Source organism: Dendropsophus ebraccatus, chromosome 12, assembly GCF_027789765.1.
Source record: "Dendropsophus ebraccatus isolate aDenEbr1 chromosome 12, aDenEbr1.pat, whole genome shotgun sequence".
NCBI lineage: Eukaryota > Metazoa > Chordata > Amphibia > Anura > Hylidae > Dendropsophus > Dendropsophus ebraccatus.
The window spans coordinates 74,503,001-74,528,013 of NC_091465.1; the positions used below are offsets into that span (position 1 = coordinate 74,503,001).

The 25,013-nt window shown below is 42.7% G+C and overlaps 1 protein-coding gene across 3 annotated transcripts; it reads left to right on the top strand.

Moving 5' to 3' along the window:
- Nucleotides 1–5,573: 5,573 nt before the first annotated feature.
- LOC138769246 (pregnancy-specific beta-1-glycoprotein 7-like) lies at nucleotides 5,574–24,381 on the top strand. 3 transcript variants are annotated; one of them, XM_069947586.1, is made up of 11 exons: nucleotides 5,574–5,656; nucleotides 5,739–6,044; nucleotides 13,089–13,367; nucleotides 14,422–14,703; nucleotides 15,161–15,454; nucleotides 17,441–17,680; nucleotides 18,680–19,012; nucleotides 19,318–19,425; nucleotides 21,217–21,299; nucleotides 22,944–22,985; nucleotides 24,146–24,381. In XM_069947586.1, exons 1-11 carry the CDS (start codon nucleotides 5,605–5,607, stop codon nucleotides 24,203–24,205), a joined length of 2,079 nt encoding a protein of 692 aa, XP_069803687.1. In that variant the 5' UTR covers nucleotides 5,574–5,604; the 3' UTR covers nucleotides 24,206–24,381. The 3 variants fall into 3 exon arrangements, with proteins under 3 accessions (XP_069803687.1, XP_069803688.1, XP_069803689.1); XM_069947587.1 differs by having other exon boundaries at nucleotides 21,220–21,299; XM_069947588.1 differs by lacking the exon at nucleotides 21,217–21,299 and having other exon boundaries at nucleotides 24,146–24,193.
- Nucleotides 24,382–25,013: the final 632 nt, after the last annotated feature.

Genomic DNA, 25,013 nt, shown 5'->3' on the forward strand with positions numbered 1-25,013 from the left:
ATAGACATACTGCAGCCATACATACAGTATACATATATACACAAATAGACATACTGCAGACATACACACTGTATACATATATACACAAATAGACATACTGCAGCCATACACACTGTATACATATATACACAAATAGACATACTGCAGACATACATACTGTATACATATATACACAGACATACTGCAGCCATACACACTGTATACATATATACACAAATAGACATACTGCAGACATACACACTGTATACATATATACACAAATAGACATACTGCAGCCATACACACTGTATACATATATACACAAATAGACATACTGCAGACATACACACTGTATACATATATACACAAATAGACATACTGCAGACATACACAAACATGCAGACACAACACACCTTACATATATACATCTAATCATACTAACACACACAGACTCACCAACATAGATACACAGATACAAAAGCATGCAGATTACACATATAAACCATCTATAGAACTACATTACATAATATACACTATATACATGATAGAAAACACACACACACACACATATATATATATATATATATATATCACACATGCATAAACACATGACACATGTACAGACACACACTGATGACGGATAGACAAGTATATACACACACACTTACATGTTCAGCAGGGCAGGAAGCTTCAGTCTTCTTGTCTCCATCTTCTCTTCTCCCAGCCAGGCCGGGCAGCCTGCAGCCTCTCCCCATCTCCTGTGCACCGACTGCACACACAGCAACAGGAGAGTCACATGATTGCAGAGGGGAGGGGGGATGGAGGAGGCCCTGCTGCTGCTGCTGCTGCTCTCGTGACAGGCAGGAAGAGGGCAGCGCTGAGGCCCAGAGCTGATGTAAGGGAGTCAGGTGAGCAGGGGGAGGGGAGGGCCCATGCTGAACTCACCCCAGCAGTGTGGGAGCTCCCGATATAAGGCAGCTTCCAAACGGGAGGCCCCTCTCTGGCTTAGGGGAAGGGCCCTGCAAGAGGGAGGAGGGGGTGGGGCCCACCGGGGGATCCCCCGGCTCCCCGGTGGCCCAGTCCGACCCTGCCTGCATGGAAATATATAGAGAATAGCGTGACTGGTTATATTCTTACTCTGATCTATATATACAGGGGGGGAATAAGGATTGGATACGCTGCTCATTTTGCAAGTTTTCCCACCTACAAAGAAACCTGTGAGAGACAGAATATTTTTTTTTAAATTCCAGAAAATCACATTGTTAGATTTTTTTTTTTTTTTTAAATAATTATTTAGCATTTTATTAAGTATTTGATCACTGCCCAACCAGCAAGAATTCTGGCTCCCTCAGATCTCTTAGTTTTTCTTTAAGAAGCCCCTCCTGCTCTGTATTTCTTCTCAGACAGAGGTGGCAGCAGAGAGCACTGTTTCAGACTGGAAAAAAATACACCACTTCCTGCAGGACATACAGCAGCTTTTAAGTACCATAAGACTTTAACCCCTTAACGACCGTGGGCGTATATTTACGCCCTGCGGTCAGTAAGGGTGTTCAGAGTGGGGCTGCGCGGCGACCCCACTCTAAACCGCCGCGATCCCGGAGGTTGTCCCGGAGGAGCGATCTCCATACCTGCTGCCAGCCAGGGTCCGCTCCAAGATGACCCCGGCCCGGCACTCGTTTGTTTCCGGCTGCAGCAGCCGAAAGCAAATGAGTGCCGATCTCATTGATCTTTGCTGTATAAGTATACAGCAAAGATCTCAATGAGAGATCAGAGCACTTAAACTAGAAGTACCCCAGGGGGAATAACCCTAAATAAATAAACATGTTTGCTATTGCCGCGTACGTAATCGCCCGAACTATTAATTAATCACATTCCTGATCTCGCACGGTAAACAGCGAAAGCCCCAAAAAAACAAAGTGCAAAATTGTGCATTTTCAGTCGCAACAAATCCAGAAAAATTGTAATAAAAAGCGATCAAAAAGTTGTATATGCGCAATCAATGTACCGATAGAAAGAACACATCATGGCGCAAAAACTGACACCTCACACAGCCCCATAGACCAAAGGATAAAAGCGCTATAAGCCTGGGAATGGAGCGATTTTAAGGAACATATATTTGTTAACAATGGTTTGAATTTTTTACAGGCCATCAGATAAAAGAAAAGTTATACATGTTACATATCATTTTAATCGTAACGACTTGACAGACATATATAACATGTCAGTTTTACCCCAGGGTGAATGGCGTAAAAACAGATACCCCCCAAATAAACAAAATGCTTTTATTTTTCAATTTCACCACACATTGAATTTTTTTCTGGTTTCGCAGTGTACTTTAGGAAAAAATTCAGCCTGTCATTGCAAAGTACAATTAGTGACGCAAAAAATAAGGGCTTATGTGGGTTTCTAGGTGAAAAATTGCAAGTGCTATGGCCTTTTAAGCACAAGGAGGAAAAAATGAAAACGCAAAAAACGAAATTGGCCCCTGTCCTTAAGGGGTTAAAGTGTCACTGTCGTTTATTTATTTATTTTTCAGAAATCAATAGTACAGGCAATTTTAAGAAACTTTGTAATTGGGTTTATTAGCCTAAAAATGCATTTTTATCATGAAAAAACGGTTTGAAGCTCTCCCCCCCTGTCTTCATGGCTTGCTTATTGAGAGGGAAGGGGTGTAGAGAGATGAGGCACCCAAACAGGACAACAAAGAGTTAATGTACAGCAACATCACCCGGCTATCTCCTCTGAAGTCAGCACTGACCTCTCTGACCTCTGAATACAGCTGTCACCCACCTCTGTGTTGCATAATCCTTCGTTCTCTGCTCTCTGCTGCCGACTAACTCCCTCCTCCCCCCTCCCTTCTCCATAGAACAGACAGGGTTGTGTCTGATGCAACAAGTGACAATTTCCTGATATTTTGCAGTGAATGGAAAAGAGGAGGGAGGGGGGGGGGACCTGGGAAAAGGCTTTTTAAATGCAGATAATGGCATATTTATAAAATAATAATAATAATAATAATAATAATAATAATAATAATAATAATAATAATAATAAACCCATTTACAAAGTTTCTTAAAATCGCCTGAACTATTGATTTCTGCAAAAAAAAAATCAACAATGACTCTGAGATTTTTTTTTAAAAGCAATTTACAAATCTCTATAACTTACTGAAACCAGTAGATTTGAAAGGGGAAAAAAAGTTATTTTTACTTGTCTCCTATCCTACAGTATATGAGATCTCGGGAGATCTGACCACTGGATTCCCTGGGGATCGTAATTTAAAACAAAGAAGTCAGGGCACAATTTTAGAAATCCCTAGGGGTCCCAAAGGCTCTTGTGATTTGTCCCCTATCATGTGGATAGAGGACAAGTAAAAATATTTCGGTAACCCCTCTAATGGAAAGATGGCTGCTCTTTCTACTTACATAAAGGTTACAGAAACAGCATTCAAACAACATCAATGCAGAATTATTATATAGCTGAGGTGTACCAGGTTTAACTAGTCGGAGATGAGATATTGCAGTTCATCTCACCCGAGAGTCCTAGCAGAAGGAATAAGGGGACATAATACTTGTGATATTCCATTTTAGCAGAATCCTGTGTGAGTCAGTGCAGGATTAGTCTCTGGTACTCTTACTATAACTTATTCTTCTAGATAAACATTTGTACTTTGTTCTTTAACCCCTTCAAGACTGAGCCCTTTGATGCACCAAAGTCCAGGTCAGATTAATGTAATGTTCCTCCCCGCCTTCTAAGAGCCATAGCGCTTTTATTTTGCCACCTACAGGGCTGGTTGGGGTGTCATTTTTTGCACCATGATCTCTAGTTTTTACTAACATCATATTGGTGTAACAGAAATTTTTTTATCGCTTTTTATTAATTTTTTTCTGATATATAATAAAAAAAAAAAAAACAGCAATCCTAGTGTTTTTGTTGTTCTTGTTGTTTACACCGTTCACCATGTGGGAACAATAATGTTATATCTTAATAAATCGGACAAATCTGCATGCTACGATATATATGTTTATTTATTTTTAATATTTTTTATTTTTACAATGAGCAAGAAGGTATAGTAAAGTGTTACTGGGTTTTTTAATACTTTTAAAAACTTTTTTTTACTACACTTTTTTTAACAGTAAAACATTAGATTGCATGTACTGATCTATGCTATGCCAAAACATAGCATAGATCAGTGTTATCGGCGATCTATGCATACAGCCTGCCTGAGAGCAGACTCTATGCATAGATGGCCGATCCGATAGGACGGCATGGCTGCGGGGGTCCCGATCACTCAGTGACAGATGCTTGTTCTGTCACTGAGTGCCTTAAATGCCGTGATCGCTATAGATCATTGCGTTTAAGGGATTAATGAAACACAGCTGCGGGATCACACTGATGTGTGCGGGACCGCTCTCACTGCAGCGGTCCCACACACATCAAACCCACTTGGTGTGCGCAGCAGGAATGTATATCCAAGTATTGCTGACCTGAAGGGGTTAAGTCTCCTGGTATCCAGACGGCTGGTGAGATCAGTCGCTTATTCAGGGAAGTAAGGCAAATGAAGAAAATTAAATACATCCCTGGACTGCAGAGAATGCCCATATTACTGGTGTGGTCTGACAATAACAAATAAAGTTATTTGAAGTTTTTTTTCCCTACCAATGGAGTTGTATTGTAACATTATTTTTTCTGGCATTAACAATTTTACATAAAAGAACAAATGTATGTTCTTATTGGCAACAGGATTTACATTGTCACTTGGACAAAGACTGAAGTATAATGACACTGTGCAAATACATGACATAGAAGACTATGACAACATTAAAGGGGTTGTCCAGCGAAAATCTTTTTCTTTCAAATCAGCTGGTGTCAGAAAGTTATACAGATTTGTAATTTATTTCTATTTAAAAGTCTACAGCTGCTGTATGTCCTGCAGGAAGTGGTATATTCTTTCCAGTCTGACACAGTGCTCTCTGTTGCCACCTCTGCCCAAGACAGGAAATGTAACAAAGCCGCAGCAAATTCCCTTAAAAAACTTTTTCTGATCTGAACAGTTCTTGACATCGACAGAGATGGCAGCAGAGAGCACTGTGTCAGACTGGAAAGAATACACCACTTCCTGCAGGAGGTGCAGCAGCTGATAAGTACTGGAATACTTGAGATTTTTAAATATATTTTCACTGGATAACTCCTTTAAAGGAGTACTCCGGGCTGGGCGGCTTTTTGCCTATGGAGGTGGATGAGGGCAATGATGTCCTCTTACCTTCCCGATTCCAGGGCCGTGTCCCGGATCGCGCCACTCCCGGTCCGTGCTGCCCAGCCGCTTCCTGGTCACTGACGCTGATGCGAGACGTGACGTTTCAAATCCGTTCAGCCAGTCAGTGGCAGAGGCGGGATCCCTTTTATCAACGGCTCTAAAGTGTCATAGAGGCGTGGCCAGGCACTACTCATATAGCTATATAGCCATGTAAACAGTTCATGATGACTTTTCAAGACGACAGTTTCCCGTTAACATCTTGTGCCAGGTTCACCAGGTGTGTTCTACCAGTGTTCTATCAGAAGGAAGTTCAATATAATAAGTTTAAAAAGGGGAAGTCTGGATATTTCCAGTACATTGGAGACATTGAGATGGAGTATTTCCTCATACCCCCATACTGTGCTCTGTTATTACTGGGTTTAGGTAAGATGATAGTGGTCAGATATTATATAGGTGTATGAGATGTGTGTTACACTGACTGACTGTCCTTGTGTATTACATGCAGGTGATGTGGCCGCTCTTATCGTAGTGAATGGAATTCTGGGGAGATCTGTTATACTGAACGCTCATTATGAAATCCCAGCAAGTTCTTTTATACAATGGAATTATAATAGCTTGTTAGTTGCTCAGTACTATAATTCTTCATCTCTATGTACTGGTCAGCTCATAGGAAGATGTCAGGTCTATGGTAATGGATCCCTGAGAATCAGCAACCTCTCCTATGCTGATCAAGGGGATTATACTCTGAATACACAAATTCTAGGTTCTGGATCCTCAGCTAATACCACAAGCTACCAGCTCACAGTATACAGTAAGTTATAAAGTTTTCTAATCTTCATTGTTGTGAATCATCTGTATTCGGCAACATTGCAAATTCTATGCAGGATATGTCACTACATACTCATAAACATGAATGTAGTTATAGTAAATCATGTAATCTGTTGTAATTTAATAAATTACATGTATATCATTGCTTTTGCCCCCATTCACTGTATTATGCAGAGTTCCAAAGAGTGGATGGGGTGGGGGGAGACAATCAGTAATTGGCCAATACCTTAGGATATAAAAAGTTGAGGTTAGGAGCATCCAGGTACTAGTGACTATGATATAATAAGTTTTTATTAATCTTTAATAAGCTGGAGGCTGCACATTTTGATACACATAGAAATGGAAAAAAAGAAAAGAAAACACCTACTTGCCTACCTGGCCGCGCTGCCACAGTGTCCTCCTACAAGGCTCCAGTGTCCCCAATGATCACAGCTGTCTCTACTTCCTGACTGAGACAAGAGGGCCAATCACTGGTCGCGGCCGTGGCTCAGTCAGGAAGTAGATGCGGCTGTGATCAGCGAGGGACACTGGAGGCCTATAGGTGGACACTGGGGGAGTATGGCCAAGTATTGATGAGCAAACTTGCTGAAGCACACTAAGGCCGGGTTCACACTACGTGAGACACTGGCCATTCTGTTTCACAGAATGGCCAGTGTCAGTGAAGATCATCCCGAATGAACTTCAATTCTACTGAGTTGGGATGCGGGCGCATCCGTGTACAAGGGCATCCCAATTCACCATAGCACACAATGGAGAGTGTGGTCGGAGCCGTACTCTCCATTGTGTGAACAGTCAGTGGTGTGCGGCCGCTATTCCCTCCGGCCAGGATTCTCTCTGACTGCAGTGCAACAGGAAATTTCTATTAATCACGGCCGTCGTTTAGCTGTTTTGTGTGGTTTGTTTAAGGGCCACTTTGGACGAACCCAAACTTTGCTTTAAAGTTTGGCAAAACCTGTTGAACCAAACTTTATAAATGTTGCTCATCTCTAGTCCTTATACATAAAAGTACACAAGCAAAATGTAACATTTTTATAATTATCCTATATTCTGTAGGTCCTGTGGATGACATGTACCTAAAAACCTGAATAAATGCTTTAGAATCAGGAGAAGACTAATGTGGGAAAATAAAAGTGAGCAAGAATGCAGTAAGACGTGTTAAAAGATAAAAATTTGAAGGTTTTCTCATAGGTGCTATACTAGAGTATCTTAACAAAAGTAAGTAGAGATGAGCCAATCGAACTTCACAAACGCAGATCCGTTATGAACTTTGCATAGAATTTGGTTTTAACCAAATTTTTTGCAAAGTTCATAACCAATTTGTAAAGATGGCAGCTAAACAATTAAATACACATTAAAACCAAAAAGGAGCCTATGTTTACCTGTCTGTGTGTAACGCCTGGAGTAGTGGATCCACTGGACCGGCACCAGCGATGGCACAAACCTCACCAGGGAGCGGAGTCTAAGGGGCCGCTGGTATTCACCAGAGCCCGCCGCAAAGCGGGATGGACTTGCTGCGGCAGACGACCCCCAGGTCGCTACCCCTGGCTTGGTTGCTGGTGACGGCAGGCGAGGCGTGACAGGAGCAGGTACTGACAGTGACGTGTAAGCGTACCGCAGGTGACAGGCTGAACACAGGAACAGCAGAGAGACGGGAAGCAGGAACCAGGGACTAGGAGTAGGGACTGGGTAGCGGACAGGAGTCAGGAACAAGGACTAGGGACCAGGTAGCGGACAGGTATCAGGAACAACAGGGAGCTGGGCCAAACGCTATGGGAAGCATGTAGAGGCTCCAACACAAGGGACAGGGCATGCTGGGATTTATAGGGGAGTGTTTGGGTGCAACTACCAATTAGGAGCGCACTGCCCCTTTAAACCTGAGACAGCCGGCACGCGCGCGCCCTAGGAGGCGGGGTCGCGCGCCGGCCGGCACAGCGAGAGACAGGAGCGTGGAGAGGTGAGGCGCCCCTCGGGGCCGAAGTAATAGCAGCGCCGGGTCCCTGACTATGGACACCGGCTGCTGCATGGGGCAGGAGGCGGTCGCGGCGGCGGCCCGGAACGCGGGACGCCGCTGCGGCCGTGTCACTGTGCTCCACCTGTGTGGATCTCTGGTGTGCCCTGCCAGCTTGTTTTGTGTTTATTTACTTATCATAGTATGTTTTCATTTCAATGTTATTGTTGTAAATGAAAATCAGCAACATTGAAATACAAGCATTCTGTGATAAGTAAATATACACAAAACAAGCTGGTGGGTAGAAAGCAATAGACACAATCCCAGTGTATGCCAACTGCTTTCTACCCTTCCAGCTTGTTTTGTGTATATTTACATTGTTCCAATGTTGCTGTTGGAAATGAAAAATAGCAACACTAAAACAAAAACATGCTGTGATAAGTAAATATACACAAAAGGAGGGATAGAAATTAATTGGCATACACAGGGATCACATCTATTGGTTTCTTCCCGCCATCTTTTTTGAACTTTTACTAAGTTCACTCATCTCTAAAGCTAACCCTATAACTCAGCATCAGCAGGGATCTGTTCTGACAAATGCATTGGCACAAACAGTAGGGTACCAAACAGATTGATATGGGATACATTTAAAAAAAAATAGGTTTATGATTGACTGGGTAGGGGGATTACAATATTTGTAGTTGTGTAAGGTAATAAGAAAGAAGTGGATAATACCATATTACAGAAGGATTTGGGGAAGCTGGAGGCTTGGGCAAAGAAATTGTAAATGAAGTTTAATGTGGATAAATATGCAGTACCAAAATTAAATTGGGCTATAGAAAAAAGTGTATGATTATGTATATAACAGTAAAACATTGAAACTGAGAGGACTTGGGGGTATTGATGGAAAGTAAACTAAAGTTTGGCAACCAATTCCAGTGAGCTACTGCCAAAGTAAATAAAAACAGTATCATAATGTCACAATGGTTTCACCCGAGATATTTTTTTTTCCTAATATTGCACAATTATGCTTTATAAGGATTTTTACCTTCATATAGATCAGAGATGGGGAACCTTTGACCCTCCAGCCTTTGACTGTAAAGGCATAATGGGAGTTGTAGTTTTGCAACAGCTGAAGGCCTGAAGGGTCCCCATCCCTGCTCTACAGTCATGGCCCAAAGTTTTGAGAATTATACAAATATTAATTTTTACAAAGTCTACTGCTTCAGTTTTTAAAATGGCAATTTGCATATACTCCAGAATGTTATAAAGAGTGATCAGCTTAACAGCAATTACTTACAAAGTCAATATTTGCCTAGAAAATTACTTGGGGGCCCTTGAGGCGAGCCCCCGAAAAAAAAATGGGTCTAGTAGGCCTACAGGTGCAGTGGGACAGTGGTTGAGGAGGAAGAGTAGGAGGTAATGTGACAGGGTCAGGCACAACGCACTTCACTTCACTTTCGTCTGCTTTGCTCTGGTGGAGGAGAAGTTAAGAAGTGTGGGTCAGTCCAGTGGCTGTTCATTTTTATCAGTGTCAGGCGGTCATCACTCTCCGCGGATAGGCGGCTGCACTTATCCGTTATGATTTCCCCGGCTGTGCTGAACGCCCTCTCTGATAACACACTGGCGGGAGGGCAGGCCAGCACCTCTAAAGCGTACAGACAGCTCAAGCCATGTGTCCAGCTTGGGCACCCAATAAGATTATGGCGCCGAGGGATCAGGTAGGACAGGGTTATGGTCTGCCATGTGCTCTCGCAACATCTGCCAATACTTTTCCTTCCTCCTGGTAGTAGGCATCTTAGTGCTGGATGTTTGGCGCTTGGGTGCCATTAAATTGTCCCGCCCTTTGAACAGTGTTCCCTTTTTGGTCGTGGACCTCGCGGATGGTGAAACATTCCTGCAGGAACTCTCCTCTCTTCCGCCAGCGATGGTGGGCGGGAAGATCTCCATTATCGTCTGCAGGTGCAGGAGTTCCACCTTGTATTGTTTTATCCCCTGGGTCCTCTCCTCCAGGGGAATGAGAGAGGAAACCTGGTCTCTATACTGGGGGTCCAGGAGTGCAAATATCCAGTATCGGCTACTGTACATTATATAGACAACGCATTTATCCCTTACAAAGCAGCCCAACATGAAGTCTGCCAAGTGTGCCAGACTCTGAACAAGCAACAATGGGCTGTCCCCACCAGAAGGATGTGTTCCCCATCCTCCTCTCCCCATCCACGCTTAACCGACGGTACACACCCAACGTGAGTGCTACTCTCAAATTATGTGCACCTTCTTCCTCTTCCACATCCTCCTTCATGTCGTTGTCCTCTTCTTCCTCCTGACATTGCCGCTGAGAAGCTAACAACAGTGTGCTCTGTGTTCCGCTTCAAAACATCTCCTGCTATACGGTCCGATGAAGGGGGTAGTACAGTCATGGCCAAAAGTTTTGAGAATGATACAAATATTAATTTTTACAAAGTCTACTGCTTCAGTTTTTAAAATGGCAATTTGCATATACTCCAGAATGTTATAAAGAGTGATCAGCTTAACAGCAATTACTTGCAAAGTCAATATTTGCCTAGAAAATGAACTTTATCCCCCAAAAGACATTTCAACATCATTGCAGCCCTGCCTTAAAAGGACCAGCTAACATTGTTTCAGTGATTGCTCCATTAACACAGGTGTGGGTGTTGATGAGGACAGGGCTGGAGATCAATCTGTCATGATTAAGTAAGAATGACACCACTGGACACTTTAAAAGGAGGCTGGTGCTTGGCATCATTGTTTCTCTTCTGTTAACCAAGGTTATCTCTAAAGAAACATGTGCAGTCATCATTGCACTGCCCAAAAATGGCCTAACAGGGAAGAGTATCGCAGCTAGAAGATTGCACCTCAGTCAACAATCTAACGCATCATGAAGAACTTCAAGGAGAGAGGTTCCATTGTTGCCAAAAAGGCTCTAGGGCGCCCAAAAAAGACCAGCAAGCGCCAAGACCGTCTCTTAAAAGTGTTTCAGCTGCGGGATCAGGCTACCAGCAGACAGGTGTGAGTGCATCTGCACGCACTGTGAGGCGGAGACTCTTGGAGCAAGGCCTGGTCTCAAGGAGGGCAGCAAAGAAGCCACTTCTCTCCAGAAAAACATCAGGGACAGACTGATATTCTGCAAAAGGTACAGGTGGACTGCTGAGGACTGAGGTAAAGTCATTTTCTCTGATGTTTCCCCTTTCCGATTGTTTGGGACATCTGGAAAACAGCTTATTTGGAGAAGACGAGGTAATCGCTACCACCAGTCTTGTCTCATGCCAACTGTAAAGCATCCTGAATCCATTCATGTGTGGGGTTGCTTCTCAGCCAAGGGAATCGGCTCTCTCACAGTCTTGCCTAAAAACACAGCCATGAATAAAGAATGGTACCAGAATGTCCTCCAAGAGCAACTTCTCCCAACCGTCCAAGAGCAGTTTGGCGATCAACAATGCCTTTTCCAGCATGATGGAGCACCTTGCCATAAAGCAAAGGTGATAACTAGAGATGAGCGAACCGGCCTCGGCATTTGATTAGCGTGGGCTGCTGAACTTGGATAAAGATTGTCTGGAAAACATGGATACTGCCAATGACTATATCCATGTTTTCCACATAGCCTTAGGGCTTTATCCACGTTCAGCAGCCCCCGCTAATCAAATGCCGAACGTTCGGGTTGGGATGGACTCGAGCATGCCCGAGGTTCGTTCATCTTTAGTGATAACTAAATGGCTCAGGGAACAAAACATAGAGATTTTGGGTCCATGGCCTGGAAACTCCCCAGATCTTAATCCCATTGAGAACTTGTGGTCAATCATCAAGAGACGGGTGGACAAACAAAAACCAACAAATTCTGACAAAAAGCAAGCATTGATTGTGCAAGAATGGACGGCTATCAGTAAGGATTTGGTCCAGAAGTTGATTGAGAGCAGCCAGGGAGAATTGCAGAGGTCCTGAAGAAGAAGGGTCAACACTGCAAATATTGACTTGCTGCATTAACTCATTCTAACTGTCAATATAAGCTTTTGTTACTCATAATATGATTGCAATTATATTTCTGTATGTGATAAAAACATCTGACAAACAGACATAAAAACTAGAGGGCAGCAGATCATGTGAAAATATAATATTTGTGTCATTCTGAAAACTTTTGACCACGACTGTAGATCAATAAAGTAAGGTTATGTGTTAGACTTCCTGAACCCTTTTCTTTCATAAACCTTATCAACCATGTACAGTAACTTATCAATGTAATGCAAAAGGACGCTGGTTGACCTCAGGGAGATCAACCAAAACACTGCAGAGACGCCATCACATGTCTCAACATCAGTGTATTCTAGAACATTGCCCCCTGGGAAATCAAATTTGCAAAAGAACACTGCAGAGACACCATCACGTGTCTCGACGTCAGTGAACTAACCCGACCTTCCTCCGGGAAGGAACAACCAAGCCAAGGAATGTCTCCAATTAAGGAAACCACCTAAGCAAGGTATCCATTCACAGACAGCTGTTTCGGGGTTTTTGCCCTTCATCAGTGTGGAGTAGGTTTCTGGCTAGTGGGAGCAATGACTAGTAAGTGCATGCAAAAGGACGCTGGTTGACCTCAGGGAGATCAACTAAAACACCGCAGAAACACCATCACGTGACGTCGAGACACGTGATGGTGTCTCTGCAGTTTTCTTTTGCATATTCGATTTCCCAGGGGGCAATGTTCTAGAATACACTGACGTTGAGACAAGTGATGGTGTCTCTGCGGTGTTTTGGTTGATCTCCCTTAGGTCAACCAGCGTCCTTTTGCATGCACTTACTAGTCATTGCTCCCACTAGCCAGAAACCTACTCCACACTGATGAGGGGCAAAAACCCCGAAACAGCTGTCTGTGGATGGATACCTTGCTTAGGTGGTTTCCTTAATTGAAGACATTTCTTGGCTTGGTTGTTCCTTCCCGGAGGAAGGTCTGGCTAGTTCACTGACGTCGAGACACGTGATGGTGTCTCTGCAACATGCTTATCAATGTAATGTCAAGAATGACAACATACCCAACAAATCCCACAACTTTTTTATGTTCTTTTTCAGCTTCTCTCGCAGCCCCTGTTCTCCGCTCCAATGTTACCAACAGTCCTATTATTAGTGGCACCTATGTGACCCTCCAGTGTGATGCCGGGAATCAGACTGTGACCACTTACACTTTCTACTGGGAACAGACTGCTATGTGTTCTGATCCTCATGTGACCTGCTTGGGGCCATTCCTACACTTTATGCCAATATCTAGGTATGACAGGGGATTCTACACCTGCACCATCCAGAACTCTTTCAGCTCCAGCACCAGCAACTCCCTGACTCTGACTGTAATTGGTAAGAACATTGGGGAAAATTTATGGCCTCTAAATGACAGCCGTCTAAAAATCTGGCCATAAAAAAAAATGTCTTTAGTTCTAGACCTAAAATCGACAGATTCTGACCGCCCATCGCTATGTTTAATAGCGATGTTCGGCCGACGGATAGCTGTTGAATAAACTGCATACATTACTTCTCTATGTTCCTGGTCTTCTTCTGAGCTCTGATTCCTCCCCATCGCTGTAGCTGTAAAGTTCAAAGTGGCCTGTCTAAGCTATGGCTATGGCCGCAGCGGTCCTGGCCAACGGTTGCCTGAGTGGCCTTTCAGCTCAGACAGGCCGCTCTGAAGCAACGGGGCGGAAGCAGAGAACAGGAGAGGCCCGGGAGCATGGAGAAGTGATGAATAACAGTTTAGGGCAAGGGATCTAAACATGCAGCCCTTGCTAAACGATAAGAAACCTTGTAATAGTCTCAGTCACCAAGAGCCGATCTAGCGGGAGTCCTTCCATGGAGGAGCCATCTCAATCTTCCACGATCAGATCAACCTAGAAATGGTCTATTGTTAGGCAGCTCGATTTGTACTTGGATATGTCAGTATATATGTCTACCAACTGATAGCCACCTACTAAGCTCCAGGAGAAGGCTATACATCTGCCTATATATGTTTATATCTAGAAAGGAGAAGAAAAAATACTAAATAAGTCTTGTATTCTCCATAAGTTCTCTATATTGTGGACTCTACTGCTGGCTTAGGGTTAGGGGGATATTTTTAATTATTTTTATTTTGTGTGTAATGTATATGAGGGAGAGTTCCATATGGAGAAGAAAAGCCAAGGGCACTCACCCGTCAGTAGTGAAGAATCTTTATTTCATGGTGCAATAAAAACTCCAAATTGCACACTGGTCGGGGCAGACGCCATCCCAGGTTACAGCGTGGTCATGATCGTGGTATATGGGGGAGAGCCATACACCTCCAGTCAGGAGTCTACATTTTCAGTATGTACATAAAAATAATTTTTTCAAATACTAAGAATTTACAACCCAACTTTATTCTTTGTATTCTGTATGGCAGTTCCCGTCTCTAATGTCAAAGTAACAAGTAGTATATCAGGACTTGTCTGGCCTGGATTGGATTCAGTGTCTCTCCGATGTTCGTCCTGTGGTACAAACGTCAGCTACTCATGGAGTCTACGGGGGGCAGCAATATCTGGAGGAAACCAATACCATCTTAGTGACAATAACACTGTGCTCACTATCAGCCCCGTCTCCTCCACTGACAATGGACCCTTCATATGTACAGCTAAAAATCTAGTGAGCAACCAGAACAGCAGCGACGTGTATCTCACCCTGGCCTGTAAGTAAAGCTAATACATGATAAATGTAACTAGACAATCTTGTACTCCTCTGTATAATCTGTACAGAAGAAGAGTTTTAAAAATGTTGACTGGTGAAAAAAATATATTAATAATTTTTCAAAAGAGAGGCTACAAAGAGCATGTCTTGTTCTGGAGGACCTGTGACTGTCATGCATTACATTGAAAGCACACTGATTGCAGAGAGAACTGTGTAATACCACATTTCTCCTCTAGTGGCGCTGCAGCAAAATTGAACACTTGTATCCCAGCAGATTACAATTGATTGTAGAGAATCCAGCAGAGGGACAAGCTGTAATCTACTTTATTTTATTCTTTCCTTTCCATTTTTATTATTAACATGGAACTCTATGACTATCTTTTCAATTGATTTGACTTCATGAAAAACTAATTCAAGGTCCCCAAAATACTGCCCTTCATATTACTGTTTATTCACAGCTCCAGTCTCAGCAGTGACATTGACCAGTGATACATCAGGAGCGCTCTGGGCCGGACAGGAATCGGCGTCTCTCCATTGTACAGCCCAGGGATCAGCCATCACTTTCTCCTGGGAAATAAATGGAAATCCGGTGTCCTCTATCCCTCCATATTACATTACTCAGAGTGATTCTCCTCCACACTCCAATCTCACCATCAGTCCTGTCTCCAAGAACGACACTGGACCCATCTCCTGTACAGCATCCAACCAGGCAAATAGTGTGACCAGCAATACAGCCAAAGTCTCTATCTTTTGTAAGTAAAAGGTTAAAACAAAAATCTATTGTTAAAAAAAAAATGACATAAAATATGATTTGCGTTACAAAATTTTACAATTATATGACAATTAGTTATGTGGATGCCGCCCTAGGGAGTCCTGGAAAACATGGATACAGCCTATAGACTATATATGACTGTATCCATGTTTTCCAGGACTCTCTAGGGCGGCATTCAACTTCTTCAGCCACCGGGAATTAAATGCAGAGCATTCAGGTTCGGATAAGAAGAGTACATCATAAAGACATGTGAAGACTTACAGGCCATTGTTGCTCCACTGGGAAGAAAGAATGTCCAAAACAGCTCTCACACCTCTTAGGCAAAGAGATGCCCCTTCAAGTCAAGTCTCACTCTATCTATGAGTCTTAGAACATTGACTGGGGATATTATGCCAAGTCAAACAATATCTCCAATAGGAAAGACTTCATATCTGCAGACAGCTGTTTCAGGGTTGTTGCTTCTCTCTTTGCCTAAGTGGTGTAAGAGCTATTTTTCATATCCTTTCTTCCCAGAATTTGCAGTGGAACAGCCTTGGCCTCTAAGTCTCCACACATCTTTATGACGAACTCTCCTTGAGGAGGATTAGTTTCCCTTGGACCCACATGGATAGACCTGTCACTAGCCAGCCAACACCCTGCTCTGCACTGAAGAGGGGCAACAACCCCAAAACAGCTGTCTGGAGATGGGAAGTCCTTCCTTTTGGAGAGATTGTTTGGCTTGGCATAATATCTCCAGTTGTATCCTAATACGTCTAGATAAAGAAAGCAAAGAAAAAAGATTGTCAAAAACATCTCCAAATGCCAGCGCTGCTTCAGAAACGTCACAGGAACAGTAGTGGTAAATGCTAGTGATGAGTGGATACTGTTTGATCGAATAGATATTCGATCAAACAGTAAGGTATTCAATCGTATCGAATATTATCGAATAGTTCGCAGAACATTCGATAATTATTCGATAAACGTTCAAATGCCCCTTCTTCCCTGTGTTTTCAGCCAATCAACATGCAGGGAGGCTGCCACAGGCCCTGGGTGTGCGTAGCATCGCGAGAAGCGAGAATAACAATGATTGGATGGCACGGTCACATGACCCAATAACATATATACGTGTGTTCATCCAGTGCTATGTGCTGCTACATCATACATAAATACATAGGGTAGTGCAAGCACTCTGCTCACCAAGTGCTTTGTGCTGCTGATACGTGCCAGACTGCTAGATCTAAAAAAAAAAGAGTAGTACTTGTGTTCATCCAGTGCTACATGCTGCTACATCATACATAAATAATAGTTAGAGTGAGACTTGCCTTGAAGGGACATCTCTTTGCCTAAGAGGTGTAAGAACTATTTTGCATATCCTTTTCCCCCAATTCTAACACATGCAACAATTACAATTCTAGTTTAAAACACAGTACAAACATTCCTAGTTGTCCAAGAGTATTCCCATTCAGGCATTAAAAGCCTATTTATAGGACTATTTCTGAATCTCACATATGAAAGTGGACATGTCCGAAACTTAACATAGTTACATTGATTATATAAAGCTTCTCATCCGGGTCCCAGGCGTAATTTATATATATATTTTTTTTATAGTCTTTTCCAGAGGTAAAATATAAGAGTTTTTGTAAATATGTAAATGAGGCTCAGGTTCCCAGGGGGCTTCCCCAGCATGATAAGAGCAGAGTGTTAGCCCTCCCATCTCACCACTTGTTCCCGACCCTTCCCCGCATGTTTATTGGCTAATTTAAGCCGCCAAATATGTGAGGAGGAGACTTGGAAATTTACACGAGTACCTCACAGTATACTTTTGAGCACCTGGATAGTATACTTGCTTATCTCTACTGGTAATAGAGATTAGAGATATGCAGCTGTATATGTATGGTCGTATAATCTACCTGGGATGTTATATTATCGAAGCTTGTATACTAATAGTAATATATGTTTAGTACTATAACATTTTCTTATATTACAGGGGCTCCGGATGGAAATATTCTCTGTACTGCAGAACCCATTGGACAGCACATACAGCTCGGCTGTTCCTGGCCGGGAGGAAAACCTGCAGCTAATGTCACCATGATATATAGTAATATACAAAGTACAAGCGCTGATCAAGTGCTGAGAAATTTGTCCATTTCCAGTAATATCCATGGGAGTAATCTCACCTGTAATGGGGATCAGCTGGGAAGGACATCAACCTGCATGTTACTATTGGGTAAGCATTGTCATTGTAGCTATTGAGCTTTTCGTTTGTGAGCTAAAAAGAACCTATTTCCATTCATCTTGTACCACCTATTAGCCTGCAGTGTTGATCCAGAAAAAGACAAAAAAAAAACATGAAGCTGAAGCCAATGAGAGGGAGGGAAATCCTTCCTGAATCCCTGAATATATGGTGGATTTCACCAATGGACTAAGATATAAGGGGCATTTAGTATGGAGTCTAAAACGTGATTTTTCTACAGAGTATTCGTCTGTTTTTTATCCAGCCGAATAGACTAATTTAACAAATGTTGATAAATTTGTGAATAGAATATTTTCAGAAAATTCACAAAAATTTGCGCAAACAAATTCACCTTTTACTGGCATAGGCCTGCACCAGTTTGTGTGATTTTTTAAAAATGAGCAAATGATAAATTGGGTGCAGATTCTCTCCCAGGAGCAGTAAATGGAGTCAAAACCCTATTTTGACAAGGTGCCGATATATCCATGCCTCAGAAGGCACAGTTGTGATGTGACCCCTGCTTTATCCTTATCCATGCGTAATAAAACTGTTTAGTGTGAATTAATTTACACAGTTTAGTATCATATGCAAAAGATTATCCACAAGGACACAATAGTATGTATTAGGGTATGTTTACACTGAGTAAAAGTGGTGGAATTCTGCACGGAGCCCCCACCGCAGACTCCACTCGGAATCCCGCCTGCCTCAGTGTGTCAGTGCCATGCCTCATGCGAAACTCCGCTCTCCGCAGCTCTCCACTCAAGGAATTGACATGTCAATTCTTTGAGCGGAGCACCGCTGAGAGCAAGGCATCCCAGTGACACATTGAGGCAGGCAGGATTCCGCTGCAGAATTCCACCTGTTTTACTGAGTGTGAATATACCGTAAAAAAGAAGAGTGTAATGCTGACTTCTGCCATGTTCTGATTATTCTTATTGAAGGAAAGATTGATATGGGCTTAGTATTCTGTCTTTTCTCTTCTTCCTCCATCAGAGCCTCCAAATTCTACTGATCATATAAATGGCACAATAACTCCAGCTATAGAAGGTGATACAGTCGTCCTGACAGTGAATCTCACATCTGGGACCCAGTCTCGGGCCGGCACCTCCTCTATCCAGGTCCTTCCTGCTCAGTTCTTCTGGTTCCGTGGTGCAGACACCAGTCCTATTCAGAATAATGATATATATAGTGTAATATCTACTAAGTATACATCAACACTCAAGATCCATAAGGTGTCCGAGTCTGAATCTGGAAAATACAAATGTATAGCCGAGAACTTTATTGGAAGCACAACCTTCCTCTTTAATGTTGAAGTGTCAAAAAAAGGTAAGATATGTTCAATCAACTAATGGTATGACATCTAAACATCCCCCCGCCTCCCCCCATTGGATATACCCAAACTCAGTTTATTGCCTATCCACCTGCACCTTTCACGGCTCCAGTAAGTTAACAAGATGTCGCAAGTCCCAGTTTCTGGTGACCGCAAATGCTGACTCTACAGTGGAATAATGTCTTCATTGTTCATCCATAAGAATATTACTATTGTCAACTGTTTTAAAGTTCTTTTTTTTATTATTCCTTTTAGCTGTAATTGAACTCATGGCTGACTCTTTACATTCTTTATTTCCCAGTTAGTCCCAGTAATGGACTGGATGGTGGACAGATAGCTGGTATTGTTATAGGAGTGCTCGCTGGTGTCGCCATAATAGGAGTCATCGTGTTCTACATACTGGAGAAAAGTAGGTACCTGTTTTTCTTTATTTTTTTATTCTTTTACTTATCAGACATGGCATAAATGATATACTATATCTGGGCATACATTCACATAGACCTCCGAATGTAATAAGGGCCTACTATGTGTCCTGTTCTGTTTCGTTTCATTGTTAACATAGGTATTGGTAGTCTTATATAATTTACTAAAGTAAAGTTTTATTTCCTATATATGGTAATATTTGGATACATATTGGATATATACAGAACAGTCCTTTTATAAAGAGCCTGCTGCCTCTCTTAAAGGGGAAACTATCAGCAGGTTAAAAGCATTTAAAGGGGTAGTGCGGAGCTAAAAAATTATTCACAGAATAACACACATTACAAAGTTATACAGCTTTGCTTGTAATGTATGTTATGTCTGTAAATCGCCCCCTTCCCGTGTCCCACCACCTCCGCCCGCGTCATCAGCATAACTGTGCTCAGTCAGTCGCGGCTGAGTACAGTTGTGACGCGGCGGAGGGGGGACGGCGGCAGGGATTCGGCTGGCCGACCGAAGATGATGTTTGGCACAAAATGGCGGATGGCCCTCGACACGGATCAGGTAATGTATAATGCATCACACACTTCCGGGTACACGGGCAGGTGGTGGGACACGGGAAGGGGGCGATTCACAGACATAACATACATTACAAAGTTGTATAACTTTGTAATGTGTGTTATTCTGTGAATAATTTTTTTAGCGCCGCACTACCCCTTTAAGCTTCTGATATGTCCCCATAGGGTACGGGGCGCTGAGGATGACAGTAAATTAAGTTCCCTATATAGTCTGTGCCATTTTTAGTATATTAGCAGTTTAAGCTGATAAGGCATTTTGGTTCATTATGAGGGAGGGGCTGGCCAGATCTATGATGGTCGTCCCATCCCCAGTGCACCAAAACCCCTTATAAGCATATTAAAGTGGTTTTCCAATTAAAACATACATGTCCCCTAGCCACAAAATAAGGGACAAGTATGAGATATTGGGGTGTCTGAACTCTGTAGACCCCTAGAAACTCTTACTTGTTTGGACCCTTCCGCGATCTCTTAATTGTCCCTTATCCTGTAGATAGGGGACAAGTAAGTCTTAATTAGAGAACCCCTTTAACCCCTTAATGTCAAAGCCAATTTTCGTTTTTGCACTTTTGCTTTTTCCACTTTATGTTTAAAAGGCCATAGCGCATTTTTATTTATAAAATGGGAAAAGGGGGGTGATTTGGACTTTTGTTAGGGGAGGGGATTTTTTATTAATAAAAAACATTTTTACTTTTTTTTTTTTACTTTAACTAGAAGTCCCCCTGGGGGACTTGTATATACACAGCAATGATCAGTGAGATCATTGATACATTGCTTTGGCCTGCTGCAGGCCATAGCAATGTATTGCCGAGCCGGGACTCAGCGTCACTGCGGCGCTGTCCCCGCCAGGCCAGAAGAACAGATCTCCCCCCCCCGCGAACGCATTGCGGGGGGGAAATCCGACCCACTAGACACCAGGGAAGCACGGCGCTAAGCATCTAAATGCAGCTGTTAGGTTTGACAGCTGCATTTAGATGCTTAATTAGCCGGCGCGGCAACAGGACCCATGACGGCTAATAGAGGCGCTCCCTGGCAGTACATAACAGCCGGGAGCGGCGCTGTTCAGAGTCCACCCGTGTCACCATGACATATCAGATACAGGATCAGCAGGTTAGATGTTTCCCTTTAAGGATTAGCATTTTATTACTAGTCTGAATAAGAACCTATAAATAGTAGTTATACACATACATACATAATTATTTAAGCAGGAAACTCCAAAGAAGCGGTGTATGACAATGCAGATTCTCCACCACCAAACTTTTATGACACTAAACTCCCAGAAGCACTGGTAAGATTTTACAATATGGAGAATAAAGAATGTCCCAGGAAAAAGAACAAGATGGTCCGACCCTTACCAGCTAGGGTGCAAACTTATCCTAGCTATATCAGTTGTTCTTGAGAGGTTTCAGAGGTCAGATCCACAGCGATCATGATCTAGAGAGGTCATAATCCTGGAATCCTGCAATTATAAAGGCTTTCCCCGAACAGACAAGGAAAGAATCTAGCATTTCAGGGCACCTCCATTTAAGTGAATAGATTTGGTCTAATTGGACTAATTTCAGGCACAACCTATCCCTAATGGTCTCCAACCTTTGCAGACTATTGTTGAGCAAACTTGCCGAGCCCAAACACTCAGTATTTGACTCCCAGTGGCTGGAGAAAATAAATGCAGCCCTAGGGAGTCCTGGGAAACATGGATACAGCCATAAGTTGTATCCATAAGAGATAGAAATATAGCGCCACTCACCACCTTTTTTGTGCTATTATCTGTGCTTGTTTATTTCATTTGTCCATGTCCACTCAGCATGTTTTAACAGCTAAGATGCAGACAATGCATGATGATGATAGGTGACAGCTGTTTCACGTTACTACGCTTCTCCAGACGTGAAAGTCTGGAGAAGCGTAGTAACGTGAAACAGCTATCACGTCTTACCTGCTAAAACATGCTTTGTTGACATGGACGAATGAAATAAATAAGCACCTATAATATCCAAATTTCTTTTGGATTGTGTGCACACTGCATATTCTTGAACTGAGCATCCCACCTTGACAAAGTTACCTGCCCGCACTGCTGTATCCAGTATTCCCAAAAGAGTACGGGGCTATACTGTCCCAAGGTGAAATAACATGCTGTGTCAGTATTAACCTTCTTGAGAATAACTTTTATCCATGTTTTCTTGGCAGCTAGGGCTGCATCCAAATTCTCCATCCAACGGGAGTCAAATGCTAAGTGTTTGGGTTCGGCAAGTTTGCTCAGCACTACTTGCAAGAAAATAAAAGAGTGCTCATTAATAAAGGTAGAATAAGCAATGGTTAAGAATATACAGTATACTGGCTATAACATACTGGGCTTAGACTAGGCATGTGTAGTATATCACTGTATACTGTATGCCCCCATTGTAAACTGTCCACCTCATCCTGATCACTGTCCTCTGGTCGATCTAAGAAAGTGTTGCCATGTTTAAGAAGTTGTATTGTCATAATGAGCCTGACCCTTGTCCCAATGAACTTTACTCTACAAGCAGCCATGCAAATATTGTATTTTACAGCTGTAATTATTACAGTGTAAGGCTGGGTTCACACTACGTATATTTCAGTCAGTATTGTGGTCCTCATATTGCAACCAAAACCAGGAGTGGATTGAAAACACAGAAAGGATCTGTTCACACAATGTTGAAATTGAGTGGATGGCCGCCATATAACAGTAAATAACGGCCATTATTTCAATATAACAGCCGTTGTTTTAAAATACCAGCAAATATTTGCCATTAAATGGCGGCCATCCACTCAATTACACCATTGTGTGAACAGAGCCTTTCTGTGTATTTAATCCACTCCTGGTTTTGGTTGCAATATGAGGACCACAATACTGACTGAAATATACGTAGTGTGAACCCAGCCTATAGATTTTTTTTTTTTTGTTATTTGACAGATTGATACAAACCGGCCCATGAAGGAAGAATCTAATTACCAGGTAACCTAGCTTCAAGATCCAGAATGAAGGCAAACACTATACTAGTAGGGAAGATAGGGAATGATGGGGTGATTGGGAAGATGGGGTGTTTGTGTGGTCACTGCCCTTCATCTTCAGTAAAACCATATATCGAGGCAGATCACATAATATAAACCTTATTATAGCTAGTGCCCTAAAATAATATAGAGACACAAAATATGTACGAGTTCGACAACGTTATCAGAACCCGAATGGTCAGCGTTTCATTCTCTGTGGCTGCCGAAGTAGGATGCCACCCTAAGGAGTCTGGAAAACATGGATATAGCCTAAGGCTGGGTTCACACATCGTAACACACGTGTCACAGAACGGCTGGTGTCAGTGAAGTTCATCCCGGCTGGGACTCTCCATTGTGTGAACTGTCAGGGTTGTGCGGCTGCTATTCAATGAATAGTGGCCGCACAAAACTGCCATGTCAGTTTATGCTGCGGCCGCTAGGGATCCCGGACAGAGCACATAATATGTGTGTACACTTCGTCCGGGATCCCATTAATTTTCAATTGAAAGTATTTTTGAATTAATCACGGCCATTGTTACCAAATTGCAACAACGGCCATGAATAAATTAAAAAATACGTTGTGTGAACATAGCCTAAGGCTGTATCCATGTTTTCTCCACAGCTCTAAGGTGGAATCCAACTTCTGCAGCCATTGGGGATCAAACGCTGAGTGTTTGGGTTCTGATAAAGTTGCCAAACCCAAACTTTTTGACGGCTTCGCGCAACACTAGTCCTGCTCATTTATAGCAGCAACAGCAGAACACACATGAGACCAATGCACCGCACAGGTGTTGGATATCGCTGGAGCTGTCTGACTTCTCTGACTATTTGCAAAAAGTGAGTGCAACTTTATAACCTTATGCTGCGTTTACACAGAGCGATAATTCGCCCAATCGATCGTTTAACGATTTTGAAGCAACAATTTGGTTTTTAGAACAGTCAGCGTTTAGACTAATAAACCGTTAGAAAAATCATCAGAAGATTCATAAGAAAAATCGTTATTATGATCATTTTTAAGAGAACACCTCATTCATTTCAAAGGCCACAGTTCTGGATAAAAAAAGTCATATAAACTGTATGGTTTGTACTTTCCTCTCATTATTGCTTCTCTTTGCCAATCAACAGCAATTAATACATCCTGATGAATCAATATACCACAGTGTGATACCGGGAGCTGGAAAATAACCGCGGTAATAACATAAACTGGGTGTTTGTCTTGGGTCCATTATCTGCCTGTTCTATAATGTAATACGTCTGTCTGGATAACACTGAATGCATTGTGTACTCTTATATGACTATTGCTCCATTGTGGAAGTTTTGCACATTGAACTAAAAATCTGAAAATAAAAAGCAATTAAATAGTCACTTGTTTAAAAAACAAACAAACAAAAAAAAACACCTTTTCTCCATTTGATAGTCTTGTGTTAGAGATGAACGAATCACCCATCTAAACAAAGTGAAGCGCCTAGTTCGATCTGCACTTTGCTCATAAAGCCGCTGGCCTGTCAGCGCTGCTCTGCTCCCTGCAACTCCTCCCAGGATGTCGGGAAAAGCTGGATCCAATCCTGGGAAACTTCTCCCCGTTTCCCAGGATTGGATCCAGGACTGGATCCTGGGGGCGGAGCAGCTCTGACAGGCCGGTGGCTTGATGAGTGGAGAGCTGATCAAACTAAGCGCTTCACTTTGTTTAGATGGGTGACTCCGCTATGGCTGCTGAATGGCTGAGCTGCCTTGAGACGTCACGTTTCATGCCGCAGCTCAGACCAGGAAGCGGCTGCGGGATGGGTGTACAGGGCGGCGTGATCCGGGTCCCATCGCTGGAACCGGGAGGTAAGTGATCTCCACCGTCCATAACTACCCCCTCCCCGGCAATAGCTGAAAAATGCCCCTGGGGTGGAGTACCCCTTTAATTTACCAAAAATGACTCTTTACCCCCAGAAAGCACTAAAGTCTTTGCCACTAGATGTTTCACTTCTCTACAACTTCCTGTTGT

Bases quoted from the DNA above. Each gene is read 5' to 3' on its own strand.
- LOC138769246 (XM_069947586.1), top strand. From the start codon at position 5,605: ATGGAGTATTTCCTCATACCCCCATACTGTGCTCTGTTATTACTGGGT. The intron at 13,368-14,421 runs GTAAGAACATTG...TCTGTATGGCAG, and splicing joins CCTGACTCTGACTGTAATTG to TTCCCGTCTCTAATGTCAAA. The intron at 19,013-19,317 runs GTAAGATATGTT...TTTATTTCCCAG, and splicing joins TGTTGAAGTGTCAAAAAAAG to TTAGTCCCAGTAATGGACTG.